General features: G+C 37.9%; 3 protein-coding genes across 4 annotated transcripts; 1 reads left to right on the top strand and 2 right to left on the bottom strand.

Moving 5' to 3' along the window:
- The first annotated feature begins 831 nt into the window (after window positions 1–831).
- Window positions 832–5,527, top strand: LOC110918677 (monosaccharide-sensing protein 2). The gene is made up of 6 exons (XM_022162953.2): window positions 832–1,111; window positions 1,356–1,454; window positions 2,063–2,629; window positions 3,511–4,454; window positions 4,533–4,720; window positions 4,898–5,527. Exons 2-6 carry the CDS (start codon window positions 1,376–1,378, stop codon window positions 5,340–5,342), a joined length of 2,223 nt encoding a protein of 740 aa, XP_022018645.1. The 5' UTR covers window positions 832–1,111; window positions 1,356–1,375; the 3' UTR covers window positions 5,343–5,527.
- A 2,340-nt stretch (window positions 5,528–7,867) lies between these two features.
- On the bottom strand, window positions 7,868–9,384 carry LOC110915791 (homoserine kinase). The gene has a single exon (XM_022160546.2). The coding sequence runs from the start codon at window positions 9,341–9,343 to the stop codon at window positions 8,129–8,131; it is 1,215 nt and encodes a 404-aa protein (XP_022016238.1). The 5' UTR covers window positions 9,344–9,384; the 3' UTR covers window positions 7,868–8,128.
- Window positions 9,385–10,289: 905 nt separating this feature from the next.
- LOC110915751 (protein NUCLEOLAR COMPLEX ASSOCIATED 4) lies at window positions 10,290–18,366 on the bottom strand. Of its 2 annotated transcripts, XM_022160506.2 has the most exons (16): window positions 17,911–18,366; window positions 17,705–17,797; window positions 15,640–15,713; window positions 15,496–15,539; window positions 15,320–15,371; window positions 13,670–13,770; window positions 13,490–13,560; window positions 13,110–13,214; window positions 12,965–13,023; window positions 12,706–12,880; window positions 11,761–11,934; window positions 11,071–11,170; window positions 10,889–10,946; window positions 10,711–10,816; window positions 10,473–10,619; window positions 10,290–10,364 (listed from the first exon to the last, which is right to left on the bottom strand). In XM_022160506.2, exons 1-15 carry the CDS (start codon window positions 18,310–18,312, stop codon window positions 10,503–10,505), a joined length of 1,731 nt encoding a protein of 576 aa, XP_022016198.1. In that variant the 5' UTR covers window positions 18,313–18,366; the 3' UTR covers window positions 10,290–10,364; window positions 10,473–10,502. The 2 variants fall into 2 exon arrangements, with proteins under 2 accessions (XP_022016198.1, XP_022016197.1); XM_022160505.2 differs by lacking the exon at window positions 10,290–10,364 and having other exon boundaries at window positions 10,370–10,619; window positions 17,911–18,365.
- Between the last annotated feature and the right edge of the window lie 286 nt (window positions 18,367–18,652).

Below are 18,652 nucleotides of genomic sequence, written 5' to 3'. Positions count from 1 at the left end.
ACGCCGGAGCTCTTCCCACTCCCCCCCCCCCCCCCCCGCGGCGAGCGGCGTCGCAATCAAATTTGATGATTACAAGGAATGAATTCAATTTACTAGATGAATTCAATTTACAAGAACCATAAATGGAAACAATTCAAGTCACCATTTACTAGCACATGGTCAACATAACTTTTGTCTACGATAAATTTTGTGCACAAATTTAATGATTACAAATAGTAATATATTTGTCATTCAATTTACTAGAACCCGTTTGCAAGTATCATTCCGCAAATAACCATTCCACAAATGGAGGTCCCACCGACGCCGGAGCTCTCCCCCCCCCCCCTCCGCGAGCGGCGTCCAAATCGTCGGATATAGGACGTTCAAGCCGTCCCACTAGAGGACAAAACCTCCTCACAAACACATATATACATACAACATATACATATATTTTAGGTCCTTTCCTCATTTCCATACCTCCATCCTCTTTATCCTATCATCACACCCGAGATCTACGTTACGAACCATCCTTCAAAAAAGGAACATCACCATACCGCATATCCTTATTTAAATTGTACGTAACATCTAAACATTTATTCAATTTATTCATGATATCAATCTGATATTTTCCAGCATTAAATAATATTATAACTAGATCTAAAACCGAATATACCATCAAGATTGCTGACGTCAACCCACAAAAGTGTCGCACGCAGATCGGCTGTTACAAAAGGCGAAAAGAACGGTCCAAATCGTCACCAGATTTTCAAAAACACCCCCTCAACTTCCACTTAACAACCAATCCACCCCTCAACCTCTCACTCAAGTAAACACCCCCTCAACAGATGCAGACGTTTTTCAACCAAGAGTCTTCTCTCTCATCATCTCACTCTCACTCTCTCTCTACAAAAGCAGCAACACATTCACTGAAGCAAACAATTTCATTGATTCGTACATCAACAGTGTTCACTTGCACCGATTTGTACGTTGTTCATTAATTATTCAAGCAATCAACGGCGATTCAATCGTTTGATCATTGATTGTTGCGGATTTTCAATTGCGTTATTTAAATCAAATGCGATTTACAGATAACGGTGCTGAAGTTCACTTAGGGTTTGTGTAATCATCGAAGGTAATTGATACGAATCTTATCGTCGAACGAATCTTAGATTAGGTTTTATTTTCAAGTTTATCTGTTAAATTAGCATGAATTGTTGGTTGTTTTTGATGTGAATCTGAATAGGAGTTAGTTCTAGGGTTATGTGTGGGTGAGATTGTTGCAATTTGATTTTTTGATCTGTTTTGTGTTGTGTATGTGTTACTCTGTGTGTGGAAGTTTGGATTGTGGATCTAGTGAACTGGATTTTATGTTGTAGTTTGAAATTAAGCTGTGAAGATGAGTGGAGCAGTGCTTGTGGCTGTTGCTGCTGCTGTTGGTAATCTGCTTCAAGGATGGGATAACGCCACTATTGCTGGTGAGTTGCTAAAATTTCAGATCCCTAGGGATCCATTCGGATCTCGAAAATGGATCCGAAACATTAGTATGATTTATTTTGTACAGATTTGGTGTTTGTGTAAGGCGTTGTTTGTGTTCGTTCGGTAATGAAATAAATGTGTTCACGAGCTGATTGTGAACAGTTACAGAACAAGATTTTCTTCGTGTTGATTCATTAATTAAATATTTTATTAGTGGGAACATATATTAAATATTTTATTAGTGTTTGAAGTAATACATACAATATTTTTAAAGATATGTAATATACATACAATACACTATACACTGATACTTATTAATATTTTATTAGTGGGAATTTTGAAGTATTAAAATAAATATAAAAATTAAAAACCTTAATGAACTATTAAACATAAACGAACACATTCACGAACATAAATAACGAGCGCAGCCTCTGTTTATGTTCGTTCATTTATTTATTAAACAAACTTCCCGCCAAACAGTTAACAAACTATTCGCTGAACGTCTTGGTTCGTTCACAGCCCTTGTTGGTCTTACACTGTTACTGTTAATTGTTTGCTGTAAACAATGTATCTAGAACATAATTGTTTTATTTTTTTTGCAATTTAGGAGCTGTGTTATACATAAAGAAAGAGTTTCACTTGGAAAGTGAACCAACCATTGAAGGTTTGATTGTGGCTACATCATTAATTGGTGCCACCTTGGTTACAACTTGCTCTGGTGGAGTAGCGGATTGGCTTGGTCGACGGCCCATGCTTATCATATCATCAGTTTTGTATTTTCTCAGCGGTCTAGTTATGCTATGGGCACCCAATGTTTACATCCTTCTTTTGGGTAGATTGTTAGACGGTTTTGGGATCGGGTTGGCGGTCACTCTTGTTCCTGTCTATATATCCGAGACGGCACCTCCTGAAATAAGAGGGTCACTCAATACGTTGCCTCAGTTTACGGGTTCTGGTGGGATGTTTTTGTCGTACTGCATGGTGTTTGGGATGTCATTAATGGAGTCGCCTAACTGGAGGTTGATGCTCGGGGTGCTCTCCATCCCGTCACTCGTTTATCTTTTTCTTACCATATTTTTCTTGCCGGAGTCTCCAAGGTGGCTTGTTAGCAAAGGTAGAATGCAGGAAGCCAAACAGGTTTTGCAGAGGCTACGTGGGAAAGAAGACGTGTCAGGCAAGTTGTTTCTTAACAGTTTCTCTATTGTAGAACTATTTGTGGCATGAATCTGAAATCATTTCACCAATTTGTAGCATAGTTGTTAACAGCGATGATAACGAGCGCTAAATCGAATAGCGTAGCTCTGGATCATCACTCTCTGATGTTTAGCGCTCAATAGCGACAATTAGTTTTTTTTTTTAAATATTAAAAACCTAATCGTTAGGCATTTTAATCGGCCAAACAGCTGTAATCTTCACTAATTGCATCAAAAAACCTTAAATTCGTGAATAAAACCGTATTTTTTTAAAACTCTAATACGTTATCGCTAAACATCAAATAGCGCTCGCTATCGCTATGTAGCGTATAGGTAGCTTGTCGCTATTTACCCCTATTCGCTATTAACAACTATGATTTGTAGTATGTAGAGGAGGCGATTACGACCCATTTACTTTTGAGTTGTCACTGCTTCTGGTTGTGTTTTCTTCTCAAAACAGTTTAGATAAAAAATATAGCTAAACGGGTTAATTGGGTTTTGTGGATCAATCAGTTTGAAAGTCTCACACAGTCTATTAACTTCCTAAATCATTTTATTTTAAGATTTGGGTTATTCTTTTGATAAAATAGTTTGCGGTAATCATAACTAACCCGTTAAACATTTACTGGCAATTTAAAAACATAGAGAAAAAAAGTGTTTTGTGGTCACCCTACCTTGGCCAGCCAAGTTTTAACCAGCATTAATAATGACATGTTTCAACTCAATGCCCATTCTGCCAGCACTAGTGGTCTATGATCTTATCTAATTCTTTACTAGAAGCATTTAGTACCTGTAATTATCTTGTTTCATTAAAATAGCTAAGATTTGTCATATGTGTTTCTGATTTTGTTTAATTAAACAGGTGAGATGGCTTTACTAGTTGAGGGGCTAGGAGTCGGGGGAGAAACATCAATAGAAGAATTCATAATCGCCCCTGCAAATGATCTCGAACAGGATCAAGACGAAGCTGCGAAAATCAAGCTGTACGGTCACGAAGCAGGGGTCTCGTGGATTGCTCGACCCGTCACCGGACAGAGTATGCTTGGTATTGCATCTCGTCAAGGAAGTACTATAAACCCGAGTGTCCCCCTTATGGATCCACTCGTCACCCTCTTCGGTAGTGTCCACGAGAAGCTTCCGGATGCTGCTGGTAGCAAAGGAAGCATGCTGTTCCCACACTTCGGAAGTATGTTCAGTGTTACTGGAAATCAAGCTAAACACGAGGATTGGGATGAAGAGAGTGTCGGTAGAGAAGGTGATGATTACGGATCCGATGGTGCCGGGAATGATTCTGATGACAACTTGCATTCTCCCTTAATTTCCCGACAAACTACAAGTGTCGAGAAAGACATGATTCAGCCTGCTTCTCATGGCAGTATTCTTGGTGTTAGAAACGGTAGTGCGGTGCAAAACGCAGCAGGAGAACAGTTAAGTAGCACGGGAATCGGAGGCGGTTGGCAGCTCGCGTGGCAATGGACAGAACGAGAAGGGCAAGATGGTCAGAAGGAAGGAGGGTTTAAAAGAATCTATTTGCACCAAGAAGCTGGAACCGGATCTCAACGTGGGTCATTGATTTCTATCGCTGGCGGTGATATGGTGGCAGACGGTGGTGATGTATTCCAGGCTGCAGCGTTGGTTAGTCAGCCTGCACTTTACTCTAAAGATCTTGTGGATCAGCACCCAGTTGGACCGGCTATGGTTCACCCATCTGAAGCCGCAATGAAAGGCCCGAGCTGGAGGGATCTTTTTGAACCAGGAGTTAAGCATGCGTTGTTTGTTGGTATTGGTCTTCAGATACTTCAACAGGTAACGTAAATGGAACATATGTTATAGTTCTTGTAGCAAAATTCTTGCTTGAAAATCTTAATGTTGAATCGCTTGCAGTTTTCTGGAATCAATGGAGTTCTTTACTACACGCCTCAAATTCTTGAAGAAGCAGGTGTTGGCGTTCTTTTATCAAATTTGGGCATTAGTTCAACGTCATCATCGCTTCTTATTAGTTGCATCACGACTTTACTGATGCTTCCTTGCATTGCTGTAGCGATGAGGCTTATGGACATCTCTGGAAGAAGGTTGTTTACACTTTACATACATTTCTATTTCTAATGTTAACATATACGAACTTATTTGACCCATAAAAAGTCAATGCACCCTTCATTTTATGGGAAAAATATCATTTTGTTAACCGACTTTATTATTTTTTCCTTAAATATCTGAACTCATGTTTACATTTGTGTTGGAATTTGCAGGACTTTGCTGTTGACTACAATTCCGGTCTTGATTTTGACCCTAGTGGTGTTGGTGATTGGAAGTGTAATAGACTTTGGGAGCGTTGTGAATGCAGCCATCTCAACAGCTAGCGTTGTGATCTATTTTTGTTGTTTCGTGATGGGATTTGGTCCAATCCCCAACATCCTGTGCGCAGAGATTTTCCCAACCAGAGTGCGTGGACTTTGCATAGCCATTTGCGCGCTCACTTTTTGGATCTGTGACATCATCGTGACGTACTCACTGCCCGTATTGCTTACTTCCATTGGTCTCTCGGGAGTTTTTGGACTGTATGCTGTCGTATGCATCATATCGTGGGTGTTTGTGTTCTTGAAGGTGCCTGAAACTAAAGGAATGCCGCTTGAAGTTATCACAGAGTTCTTTGCTGTTGGTGCGAAACAAATTGCTGCATCGAAGAGCAATTGACTTGTGTTCAGCTGTTTGGTATCATCAACGTTTTTGGAGTGTGTTATGGTGTTTATCTTTGTCGTTTATTTGATGTTTTTGGTTTTATTTAAGTTTTGTTGTGATTGAAACAGGAAACTCAAGATTTTTAGTTTTTAATGTTGTAATTGCTTGTACCATTTGTCTCAACACACAAGTTTAGGTCCTAAGAGCATTTGCAATTGGAGGATGGTTAATCATGCATCATGTGGTTGCGTTGATAGCCGAAAGACAAAAGGTTACATGCACTAATCGGCATTTGTCCCGATTGTTGAGTGTTATGTGCCTTGTGTCCAAGGCTTGATGCAAAACTACTATTGAACCGGGGGTCTCGCTGGAAGCAGCCTCTCTATTCCTACGGAGTAGAGATAAGGCTGTCTTAGCTTTGCTATTGGTGGGATTTACGGAGTATGATGATGACGACAACCCTTACTTGTCAAGTGAAGACAACACACAAGTTTAGGTCCTAAGAGCATTTGCAATTGTTATGTCAAGGTGGGTTCGTTTTCTATTATTAAAAAACAAGTATCATTAAATATTTTTTTATAAATAGCTATTTTAATTAATTAATTAATAATTGCTACCACTTCTGATAATTGTATATCCAAAATAGGTATGTTTTAAATTATTTCCACTAGCATTTTAATTAAAAAGAATCCATTTATCAAAAGAATCTAGTTTCAAACTAGTACAGCCTCATAAATCACATTAACTACTTACATCTATTAGTTAGTTTCAATCGAGTACAGCCTCCTAAATCATATTAACGGCAAACTAAACTACTCCTACTCATACTGTTATCATCCACCTATACATGCTCTTTGCAGGATTTGAACATTTTTACCTTTTGGATAGAACAGAGACGCCTTACCACCACATCGTGTCCCTTGGGGCCGGAAAAATGGTTGGTGTTTGAGGTAACTACTGGTAAAGCCGGTCACTCTACTCAGTCAAATCACACGTGACTTGTTACGGGAAAAGAAAATCGGTAGTCACCCACGCTCCTTCCATCGATGATCTTTAAACAATCAAGTGATCGATTGTTCCCCCGCAGATCATGAATTTGTAAACGAGATTGAAAATCCTAGCGGGGATCAGTTGTAGAAGATTAATTGGCTTTGGAATGTCTTTGTGAGAATATGTTGATGGTGTCTGGTTTGTTTTATTTATACAAAAGAATCTCTGATAGACAAAGCTTCAAGAACCAATATGCAAAGAAAGATGAATTAAATTACACATGAAAGTTGAAACGGGTCAAAAGTCTACCAACGTTGTCAATCACCCTCTGTTGGGTTTATGCAGTCTGACCCGATCGCTAAATTTAAAATCCAACCTGTTCGGATTAAAAATAAAATCTTTAATTTCAGACGAATGCATATCCGACCCGTTTAAATCTATTTAACCGGCGAACATACAATATTGAGCACTGGAATTAAGTAACTTCTAAAACCAAATGAAAACATAAATCACAAACCATCCAATCCTAGGATCACAAATAGATTACCAGGCCATCGTTTCTGTGGTACGCAAGAGAACGAGCGGAGGCACCGGCAGATGTCGAAAGCAAGAGAATCGCCAAAACCAAAGGATTGTACAAAGAGAAATAACCAAAAGGAAGTGTCTGAAGCAAGCAAGAAAGAAAGGAAGAATGACGCGCGGAAAGTAAAGGATTTAGCTGCGGACACGTAGCACAGATGCAAAGAATGAAAAGTATATTAAAAAATGAAAGAGTAGCGGGTCGAACCGGCGTCCTGCTTATAATCAACAAACAACTTAACCATCGAACCAGGAAACAATATTACTAATAATAAAGCAGGATACAATCATATTAACCTGGCGGAACAGTTTTGTTAATCTGACCCGCTTCATTTTTAGGCGCTTGGCTTCCTGTGTGCGCTATCTTATTTATGCTACCAGAAACTGTTTGGATATCTCATGTTCATGTGTAATTTATACGGTATGACCCGACACTAAATTTAAAATCCGACCCGTTTGGATTAAAAATGAAATTTTTTAATTCCAGACGAATGCAATCCGACCCGTTTAAATCCTAGTAACTAAACTGCAGGGTTTCATTTTTTATCTGAAGATCTTATCTTGCATACAAAACTAGCCCATTTGAACTTTAAACTCATTGACCCGTTTGAACCCACTTACACTCGGTTGTAAAGAATTGCATATGGGGTTTACGACTACAATAGGCAAATTGTTAACAACATCAGCTCCTTAATCCTAAAAGCAGCACCCTCTCCATTCTGTTTGTAGTTTGACTGAAAAATCTACTGAGAACTTTACCTACCTAGTGAACAACAAGTAAATCGTCGGTTTGACTGAAAATCCTGAACAAGTAAACCGTCGGTCCCAGACTCCCAAATAAACTTCAATTTCCCTTTCTAGGTCATTATTAGTAGTTTAGCACAAATTGTAGTTGTATCCTTTCTGGGTCATTTCCAATTAATCAACATTTTTATCTTTTTTTGTTTTGGAAAAGAAACAATCAAAATAAGTAAAGACAAATGCAAAGATGACATTTTTATTTCAAGAAAGTGATTAAAAACCTTACCCCATCATCACAATCATCCAAGAAATCAAATAGGACATCAATGCATTCATAGTCTTACCAAATTAACAGACCAAAATTCATAACAATGGTCACACTTATTCTATTCAAAAACAAAAAACCTTCAAAAAAAAAAAAAAAAAAAAAAAAAAAACCTTACCCCACCATCACAAACATCTTCAAGATCCAAACACAATCATATTCATAATCATCTTGAACTGCTGCTAACAAGCCTAGCACCAACTCTATCCAACTTCTTAACCATAGCCTGAGCTTTCAAATTCCCACCGACCATAAACGCCTCCACCATCTTCTCCCCAATCACCCTCCCCTTCTCCTCATCATCCACAATCGCCACTGCCGTGGGCCCCGCCCCACTAATCGTACACCCAAACGCCCCCGCCTCCAACGCAGCCCTCTTCACCTCCTCCATCCCCGGAATCAAAGGCGCCCGCTTCGGCTCCACAATCTTATCGTTCGACAACGCCTTTCCCAACCCAACCAAATCCCCCTGCAACACAGCCGCCACCAACGCACCCGCCTGACTACTGTTCCATATATGTTGCGACATTGATATCTCCGTTGGCAAGGCCGCCCGCATCTTCTTCGTGGGCGCTTCGAATTCGGGATTCACCAACACGAAACACAAATTCTTATCATTTGGAAACTTTAAAGAAATCAACTCCAACGGATCATAGCTCCTTACTAACACAAACCCACCCATTATAGCCGGAGCAATATTATCAGCATGATAACCCGACACTTTCGCCTCGGATTCAAGTCCGGCGAGCACCAACTCCGATGCCGGCAACTTCCCACCAAACAATTCGTTAACAGCTACGGCTGCAGCGGCTGCACTGGCGGCGCTAGACCCTAAACCACTACCCAACGGTAACCCTTTTTCTAGTTCTAAAGACAGACCCACAGATCTAATATTGAGCATCTTCATAACAGAAATGGCGGCTATTCCGGCACAATTCCAGTTAGGGTTTTTGCTTAATTTTTTAGCGGAGTTACCTGTTCCGGTGATGTCGGAGATTGAGATTTCGCCAGGTGGGGTTTGCGGGTCGACTTTGAGGGTGACGAAGTCTCCGATTCCGTCAACGGCGCAGCCTAGAAAGTCGAAGCCGGGACCCAGGTTGGCTACGGTGGCTGGGGCGAAGGATTTGACAGAGGTGTAAACGGGTTCGGGTTCAAGTTTCGGGGGTGAAGTGACCGAGAGGTTGCAGCGGAAAGATGAGGGTAGACGGAGGTGGAGGTGGGGGGTGGGGGTGGTGGTGGGTGGGAAGGCGTGGTGGGTGTGGAATGTGTGGTGGTGGTGGTGGTGGTGGCAGATTGCCATTGTTGAGTTGTAGAGAGAGAGAGAGAGAGTGTTGCAGGTGGAAGTGGAAGTGGAGGCGTAGATGAGGTTTTGGGTCAACATGTATTTAGGTAAGAGATCAAATAAAATAAACGGTCAAATTCGACATATTGTATTAGGTAACGTGTGTGTGTGAGAAATTATGTTTTATGTTTAATGTATGTATGATCAGCTGGACTTCATGGCGGTATGCAAACTTGCCCCACACATAATGAATCGATAAGCTCACTAATTTTGAACTTTGTTAAAAAAAAAAAAAAAAAAAAAGCGAGATATACTTAATATTTAGGTTTTAAGTACTGTTTTGATACTTTATGACCGGTCAAAGCAACATTGATCATTTATATGTTCATTAGAAGATAGAAATTTATATTGTCCTTATTAATTTATAGCATAGATTAATCTAACAAAAGTTTTGATAAATGAAATATAAAACTTTATATACAACTACTTGTGATGAGCGGTAGACTTGTCTACATATTCTTCAATCACGTAATAGATAGTAGGTGTCAGTAGAAGGTTTAGAAGTAAAATATGATTGAAATACAGTTTGTTTATTATAACGTACTGGGAACAAAATTAAGCCGCTAATAATTTGACAAATGGTATCAAAGCTATCGTCCTTTCGAGCATGGGTTAAGGCAACATGAATTTTAATAAAACGTCAGACACCAGAGAGTAACAGCAGTTTCTACTAAACTCATATATCCTCCTCTAAAAATTTCGAATTTTAAAAGTTGGAAAAATACACATTTTACATACAAAAAAATACATACTAAAATCAACACACTCCACATACTTTACATCTTACACATGAGATACACATAATATATAGAACAACGAACAGATATAATATAATTCTAAAATATTGTCATTAACCTCTTCTTTTAAACAAAAATAGTAATTATTAACTCATTTTGTCACTTTTCTAATTTTCAAACTTTTGAAACAGGTTTAATTAACAATGATACATACGTACTTTTCATGTGTTAACAGAGTAATTCTAAGGTAACCCACAAACATGTTTCTCCCCATAATAAATTGATGTTTGTATCTTTAACGTATTATCCCATGAATGTCAATACTGTATAAATAAAAAAGAAACATTAATTAATTGGTAAATAAAAAAAAAAACAACTTTGAATAGTTGGCAAAACTCATCCCTCTTGTTCTTACAACAATCAACTTCTACCTCAAAAAGAATCATTTTGTAACATTTTCTTCATTGTTTTTGTTCTTCAGATTGGAAAGTCCAACCACCAAAATCACTCTCTGAAAACAATGAAGTAGGTATGGCCTTGTAGAAAGCCAATGGAACCTGCTTAACTCTCCTTCTCATCTGCATTCACAATATACCATTTGAAATCACCACCCTAAAATCAATTTATCATAGTTTTCAAATCTAAAATATATATATATATTTATATTACCTCATCTCTAAATATGGTTGCATATGAACCTGAACTGAAATCTTTCACAGCAACTTCTGTTGTTTTGGATCTAACCGTTAAATCGTTCTCCAGTGAAAGTACAAACCTACATAAATATTGCGTGTGAATACTTGCACAAACACAGCGTACTGGTCGCAAATAAATATGTACACTTCACCTGGACAACGGGGGGCAATAGTGGTGGCGCAGGGTATCAATTTCCCACAAACAACTCCCTGCAAAAAGTAACATTCGGTAAACTCAGAAAAAAAACCCGAGTAGCATTATGCAGAACAGTCTTGTAAGTTGTAACATGAAGAATAAAGTTTTCGAGAAAAGCTCAAATGCACTTGCACTTACTCAAGGCATTGGTTTTCATAAGATCGGTTTCTTCGTTTTTAAAATGATCAATGCCTGGGTTGGCGCTGATGTCATTCTTGGCCGTTTGATCTTTCTCTTCCTGAAAAAATGAACAGAATTTTGAAGAAACAATGTGATGAGGCCTTATGTAACCATATAACCGCTCCTCTCTCCCACTATATCAAACATTCACAACGTACAAGTGCCGCGTATGAGATCAAAATTTGTTAGCATTGACTGCACCTAATATATATCTATACAAGTATATAACTAGGAATGAGCTTGGTATCGGTACCGAAAATACCGATACCCAGGGATGAGCATTTGGTACCGGGTACCAAAGTCCGAATTATAATTCGATTCAGTACCCACTTTTTGGCATTTTTGTTACCAGTACTTTCAGTTCAGTGCGTTACCAGTATTTTACCAACTTTTACCTTCAAATACCGGTAGCGTACCGTACCAAGCGTTTTCGGTAGCGGTACTGAATTTTAGCAATAATATAACATCAACATGTACTAATGTCTAATCCTATGACAATAAAAAAAAATCACGAATCAGTTCCCACATCCCAAAGGGTTTAATTGTCTAAGGGGATATAAACGAAATCATAATGCATAAGCATGCTATGTAGAAGTATGTGTAATCTAAAAAAAGATTTACAAAAATGGTCAGATCATATTTTATTACCTGGTGCACTAAACAGTTGATTGAAGGATGCCTTCGCAAGAGATTATGGATTAGAGCAATAACGACAAGACTTCCTGAAGAAGGTATGGTAAGAGCTAGCCTACTTAGTTTCTTAGCAAACGAAGCAGCCAGATAAGCCGGAAGAAGAGGTGATTTCAGGCATGAATCAAGAAGCTGCAAAAAATATGAACTTTTATTAGCATTATAAAGCTATTACAATTTGACCAATAAATAGTGGCATTTATCTAGATAGAAATCCAGATTCAAAGCTAAAAAAACTTGAAGCATATAGCGTGACTAGGCCTGTAAACGAACCAAACATTCATGAACTGTTCGTGAACTTGTTCAGCGGGAAGTTCATTATTTAATATACGAACGAACATGTACAAAAAAATTGTTTATTTCATTTATGTTCGGGAACGCTCGTTTATTTACATTTGTTTATGTTTCTTTAAATTCAATAAATACATAAGTAGTTATATTATTTACATAAATATAAGCATAAAAGTGGCTTTCTAACTAACATAACTAGTTAGTAATTGGGTATTCTAGTAAAGAAAATACGCTTTCCAATGGAACTTATCGTGATTAATCACTGATTTATACAAAAACAACTACCTTATGTTTGTTTGAGTTCGTTAATGATTGGTCATTTGTTGTCATTTGTGTTGTTTAATGTTTTTAAAAACAATGTTCGTTTAAGTTTGTTCATTTATGTTCGTTTACATTTGTGAACAGTTAATTTAGGTTTTAAAAGAACGAACATAAACGAACACGACATACTCATTTTCTTAATGAATGAACATGAACAAAAAAAAATTGTTCGAAACATGCTCATTATTTGTCCGTGTTCGTGTTCGGTTAAATGAACAAACACGGACATGCCTCTATTCGTGTTCGTTCGGTTCGTTTACAAACCTAAGTGTGACAATAAGCAAGAGTAACCTGAAAGAACTTGGCTCTGTGTTTTGCGATGAATATAGAGGGTTGAAGGAGTGCATAAAGCTTCACGTAGAAATTGGGATACTCAAAACCATGTTCCGTCATTAGAATGAACAAGCTGCTAAGAGCCATTACACTTATAACACCTCCGATGTCGTAAGATTTTGTCAAAAAATCACTGCACGTGAACCACTCTTGTTAAAAGACGTGTATATAATGTACGTCAAAGAAATTAAGAAATATATCTTCAAATGGGACCCACCTCAACAATTTGGGGTTAGACAAATAAGGGATCACTGCTTGATGAAGAGTAACAAGAACCTAAGAACGAAAAGACAAAATGAAGTCACGTACCACAGAATATAAAAATTCAATGCACAATAACAACCAAATCACGACAAAGTTACCTCCTTGTAGACGTCAATAGGAAGCGGTTCTAATGTAAGGAATGCCATCCATGCTTTAGAAAACTTCAACTTCATCTTTTTCGAAATAATAGCTGAAGATGGAACCTACAAGAAAAAAACCTAATGCGTTATGTATTTGCATAAAACGCCTGACAAAGAAAGCAACGTATCCATGGAGCAATATGGAAGAAAATACTATATATTTTAATTAGGGTTATTCTGGTTCGATTATTCGGTTATGGTTTGGTTAATCGGTTTTTCTGCTCACCCATAATTTAAATGAAAGGGGAATCATATAACGTATTTCATTGTACAATCTCAGAATTTTAATCATTACAAGAACAAAAAAAAAAAAAGATCAAAGAAAACCAAGGACTAACATCATTGGTCTCGGTTTTACTGTCTTTACTCTTCTTCTTGGTCTCAGTTTTACTGTCTTTAGTGAAAACACCTAACATGAAGAGAAAGTATAAGAACATCTTTAATCTATGAATTATTAAACACGGAGCTGGATGTTGAATAAACAGAGTCAGCAATATATGTAAACCAATAGTTCTCACCTGATGCATTCCACATTTCAAATTCAGATTTTTCACCAAGTTGTTGAAGGGGAGGAATTTTAGATAGTACATGATGTATATTGCGTATTAAAAGCTCTCCGCTGCACTTACGAAAGCATGCTGTTAGATTCATATCATGCAACAGCATTGCTAGATCATTTAACCATATAGGAAAACTTTCACAATTAACTTAAGAGACAGAACTAGAATGTATGTATGCTCATGTGTCAAACCGCTAACTGAAATAGGAAAACTGATAGGACTCTACCTTGTCAGCGGGTTGACCCATCTGGGTCCAACGGATCCTGGTTCAATTACCTTGACCCAGTCAATGAAGAACAAAGATTTAGGGCTGAATTAACGGGGGGTTGACTGCTATTGTAGTGAAAGTCAAGAACGAGTCAAAGGGCTGAATTTAAGTGCTAAAATTTAGGATTAGTAACCTCTTTATTTCTTATTTAAGTATTTCATTTCTGCCATAGTTTTCTATGTCTTGTTTAGTTTGATTATCTAAGTGTTTTGTGTTGGAGATTAGCCATCTCGAATCAGGCCAACTATCTTATTATTTCAAATAATCAGTCCTTTATTTTCTGGTATCTATCATTTGGTTCCATTGCCGGGAAACCTGATGGTGCAGACCCGGAGCAACCAGATTGGAGGCAGCGGAATTTTTTATGATTCAATCGCTGCACGATTGGAGATCATTTCAGAAAAACTCGATTCCTTGTTATCTCTGAAGAATGATATTGCAGCGATCAGGGAAGCTTGGCTAGCAAGACAAACACAGTTAACCAAGGAACCCGAGGATGAGCCTAACGGACCATTTCCAGGTCCGGTCAAAGAGGAAGATCTTGATAGTATCAACGAAGATCGATTTGAGCACGTCTTAGGGGGTCAATCGAAGATCAGCGACCATGTCTTGGGTGGTCAATTGAAGATCAACTACCATGACTTGGGTGGTCAATTGAAGATTCGCGATGGTGTTTATGGAATCAGAGGCAGTGTTCGATTGAAGGTAAGAGATGGCGTAGAGAAGATTTGGTTAACTAATCAGCCTATGGCTGTCCATTCTTCTACTGATGGTGACTACAAGGTTTGGGTTAACGATCATGAAAAGGATGCAGTTCATAGATGGAAGCAGAAAAAGAAACAACTGTTGATGGCCTTCAAGGAATTTGTTATTGACTGCAGTCCCAGTTTCACTTCTTTTCGACTTGAGGACAAGTCGTTTTTCCGGGCGAGTAGTATTGATAGGACTCTACCTTGTCAGCGGGTTGACCCATCTGGGTCCAACGGATCCTGGTTCAATTACCTTGACCCAGTCAATGAAGAACAAAGATTTAGGGCTGAATTAACGGGGGGTTGACTGCTATTGTAGTGAAAGTCAAGAACGAGTCAAAGGGCTGAATTTAAGTGCTAAAATTTAGGATTAGTAACCTCTTTATTTCTTATTTAAGTATTTCATTTCTGCCATAGTTTTCTATGTCTTGTTTAGTTTGATTATCTAAGTGTTTTGTGTTGGAGATTAGCCATCTCGAATCAGGCCAACTATCTTATTATTTCAAATAATCAGTCCTTTATTTTCTGGTATCTATCAAAAACTTTCACAACTGTGAAACCAACAAGCACAGCTAAACAGCATATACCAACCTGGCGCTTGCCGGACTTTCCTTTTCAGACTCCGCACTCGCAGATCTGACATCTGGTGAAAAAAAAGTCATTATCCTCCGATCGTAGTGAAATCAGCGATGAAAAAAGATATATCAACTGAAAACATTGTTGAACTTTGTAATAAAACCATTAAAATGAATGTACAGGAGTAGTACCAAGTGTTCGAATTAGCTTCTCCAAACTTATGTAAGTAAAATAGCTGTCAGAAAGAAAGGAAGTTGAGTATCACTTAAACAGATGTTCACATAAACAACTATAATAAAAGACCAACTTTGTTCGTGATGATTAGATCTTTTTACCAGACATCGATGTACTTGAAATATTTTGATACAAGCAAGTCTAACAAAGTATCAGCCTCCTCGATGGAGTAAACCTGTAAACCATCAAAGATGTCGAATAAATAAATCCTCATACAGAGAAGCATGAAGAAAGTAAGCTGAGGTAAACTATTTAAAAAGAATTGTGCTAGTAAAACAAGAAAAGAGGTACCAACTATATTTTGCCTAATAATTATCATGAATGATGAAATCCTTTTATTCATGTTTTGTTCTAGCTTTAGTAAGCTATGAACCATTGGTAGTTATCTTGTTAATTTGCTCAGTTTCTCGTTTAACTAGTTCATAACTATAAGGTTTGTGGATAAGAACGTCGTATCAAAATGAAATACTTTTTTCAATCCTTTTATTATACATTCTTTACTTTAACTTATCATTTACCAGATCAAAAAATTCTTAACTGGAAGATGAATCGTTATCAGCTTAAGGAAGGGACTGATCACTGATGAAATGTTGTTTATTCAAATTTCAAAAAAAAAGTAGAGATATTAATGAGCTATAGCATATTATTTATTGATTTTCGGTAGCTTTTAATCAAAGTAAAGAGTCCATAGCACCTTGTAATAACTTTGCACCACCTATACAAAAACTCCGACTCCTGTTCTAGACTATTTTAAAGATTAGAAAATTACAGATTCCCCCAACTTATTCAAGCAATGGATCTTCTACTTACTTTGAACTATCAAACAAGTCTCACTGTGACTAAAACATAGTTGTTAATAGCGAGCATAGCCCGCCATAGTGAATAGCGTAACAAAGTGGCAGTATGTCGCAATCTGATGGTTAGCGACTCTATGGCCGGAAAATAGCGAGATTTAAGGTGTTTTTTTGTTTACCATTTAATATAAGTAGCGTATTTAGATGAAAACAATGTATTTTAATAAACATATACTACGCATTCAATAGCGTGCTATAGCACTGCTATAGCGCTTAGCGGACATACAAACCCATAGCGGTCCAAATAGCTCTCTTATAGCGGTTCCGCTATTAGCGGTGCTAAATCCTGCTATTGGACCGCTATTTTGAACCCGTATAGCGGTCATAGCACTGCTTTTAGCGATTTTTATATTTCAGCCCAAAAGTAAGGTAAAACCCACATTAATCAACTTTTTGTTTGAAATAAACCCAAAAGTAAAGGCCCAAACCCAAAATTAAACCTAAATCAAGGCCAAAAGTCTTCATTCGCTGGATTCTCTGGACGTTGATTCTTCATCATTTCATCGTTCAACAAAAGTAAACCTAAGGGGCTGTTTGTTTAGTTCTTAATGAGGCTCTTAATGGTTCAGGCCTCTTACTGGTTCAGCACTTAGTGGTTCAGACTGTTTGTTTCGCGAGCAGATGTCTGAATGGTTCAGACATTTGCCTCTGAATAGTTAAGCATTCTACTGAGTCTGAATGGTTAAGACCTCTAATCTGAATTGGTCAGACATTTTCCTCTGAACGGTTAAGCATTATACTAGCTCTTAATGGTTCAGACCTCTTACTGGTTCAACACTTAATGGTTCAGACCTCTTACTGGTTCAGCACTTAACCATTCAGAATTTGCCAAACAGCCCCTAAATCTCTAAATCGCTGGACTTCTTCGGTTCATGTTTTGGATTTTGATATTACTTCTAATATTTTGCATGATATTACTACGAATTTTGATATTATTATTAATATTTTTCAAACACACACACACACACACACATATATATACATATATAAATATATAAACTATGCATAATATTAAAATTACCCCTATACCACCGCTATAACCTATATATCATATAGCGGACCTTGACCGCTATTGGATTTTGGACCGCTATAACTGCATAGAAAATATACATAAAAAATATTTCTTAAACTTTCTTCTAGTGCATCGCTAAACAAAAAATAGCACCCACTATTTAATCGCTATCTCTATGTAGACTATAGGTAGCTTGTCACTATCATCCACTATACGCTGTTGACACTATGAACTAAAAAACAGCGTGTGAAGCAAACAACGGATTATATAAATAGTGCAGAAACAGAGTAGCAAACTCACCATAGTATGAATAAACTTATGATATATAGACGAATGAAACTTCCCTGCATTTCCAACCTTCACACACTCCATCAAAGTATCCACCACCACTTCCTACATTTCCACATCATTCAACAACACATATTATTAAAAAAACAGTTAAATATCACAGATTATAAAACTAAACCTAATCTGCAAATAACAAAAACAATAAAAGCCATAATTACTCTGAGAGCTTCTTCAACAAGTGTTGTGGAAACAGATAACCGAATCAAAAACTCAACAAACTCATCGAACTTCGACCGCAACCAAACTCCATAAACCGATTCCGGATCTTCAGTAGGTTTAGCGGAGGAAGACGGAAGTTCAGCAACGAGTGGAGTGAAGAACGACTGAACAGAGAGGAGAGCTTCAAGGATGAATTCAGGTGGAGAAGACGACGTCGGATTGAGGATATTGAGTAGAAGCGGGAGGTTGTTGATGTGAGATCGGTTTGAGAGCAGTTGTTGACCTAGTTTTCTGACGTCAGCGAGATCCTGATTCTTCTTCTTGTTGTTTCTCTTGTTGATTTCTGTTGATTGTTTGTTGTTGTTCTTTCGTTTCTTTGGTGAAGGTTGAATTGACGCCATTGATGAGCTGACTTTGAAGCAGAATTTGCAGAGAAACCTGAAGATGGATGAAAAGGAAAAGGTTTTAGACAAGGGTTTAACAACTTGAATTGGGCCTGGTGGGCCTAAATGCATAATCCATCTCACTTGGGCTATTCGCCCCATGCTGAAATGGCCGTTAATAATATACACGGGTATAAATAGCCCCATGCAGAAATGGCCGTTAATATTAAACGGGTATAAATAGCGTATACATGTACTCAGTGGCGGATCCATGATTTTTTTTCTATGTGTTCATTTTTTATGGTAGTCGGATTTCTCACAAGAACCGTCAGGTCGGGTCGGGTGGGGTCGGGTCAAC

The sequence above is a fragment of the Helianthus annuus genome, chromosome 16 (genome assembly GCF_002127325.2).
Source record: "Helianthus annuus cultivar XRQ/B chromosome 16, HanXRQr2.0-SUNRISE, whole genome shotgun sequence".
Lineage (NCBI taxonomy): Eukaryota > Viridiplantae > Streptophyta > Magnoliopsida > Asterales > Asteraceae > Helianthus > Helianthus annuus.
The sequence above is the reverse complement of the archived record's forward strand: the minus strand, read 5'-3'. Positions and strand labels throughout refer to the sequence as shown.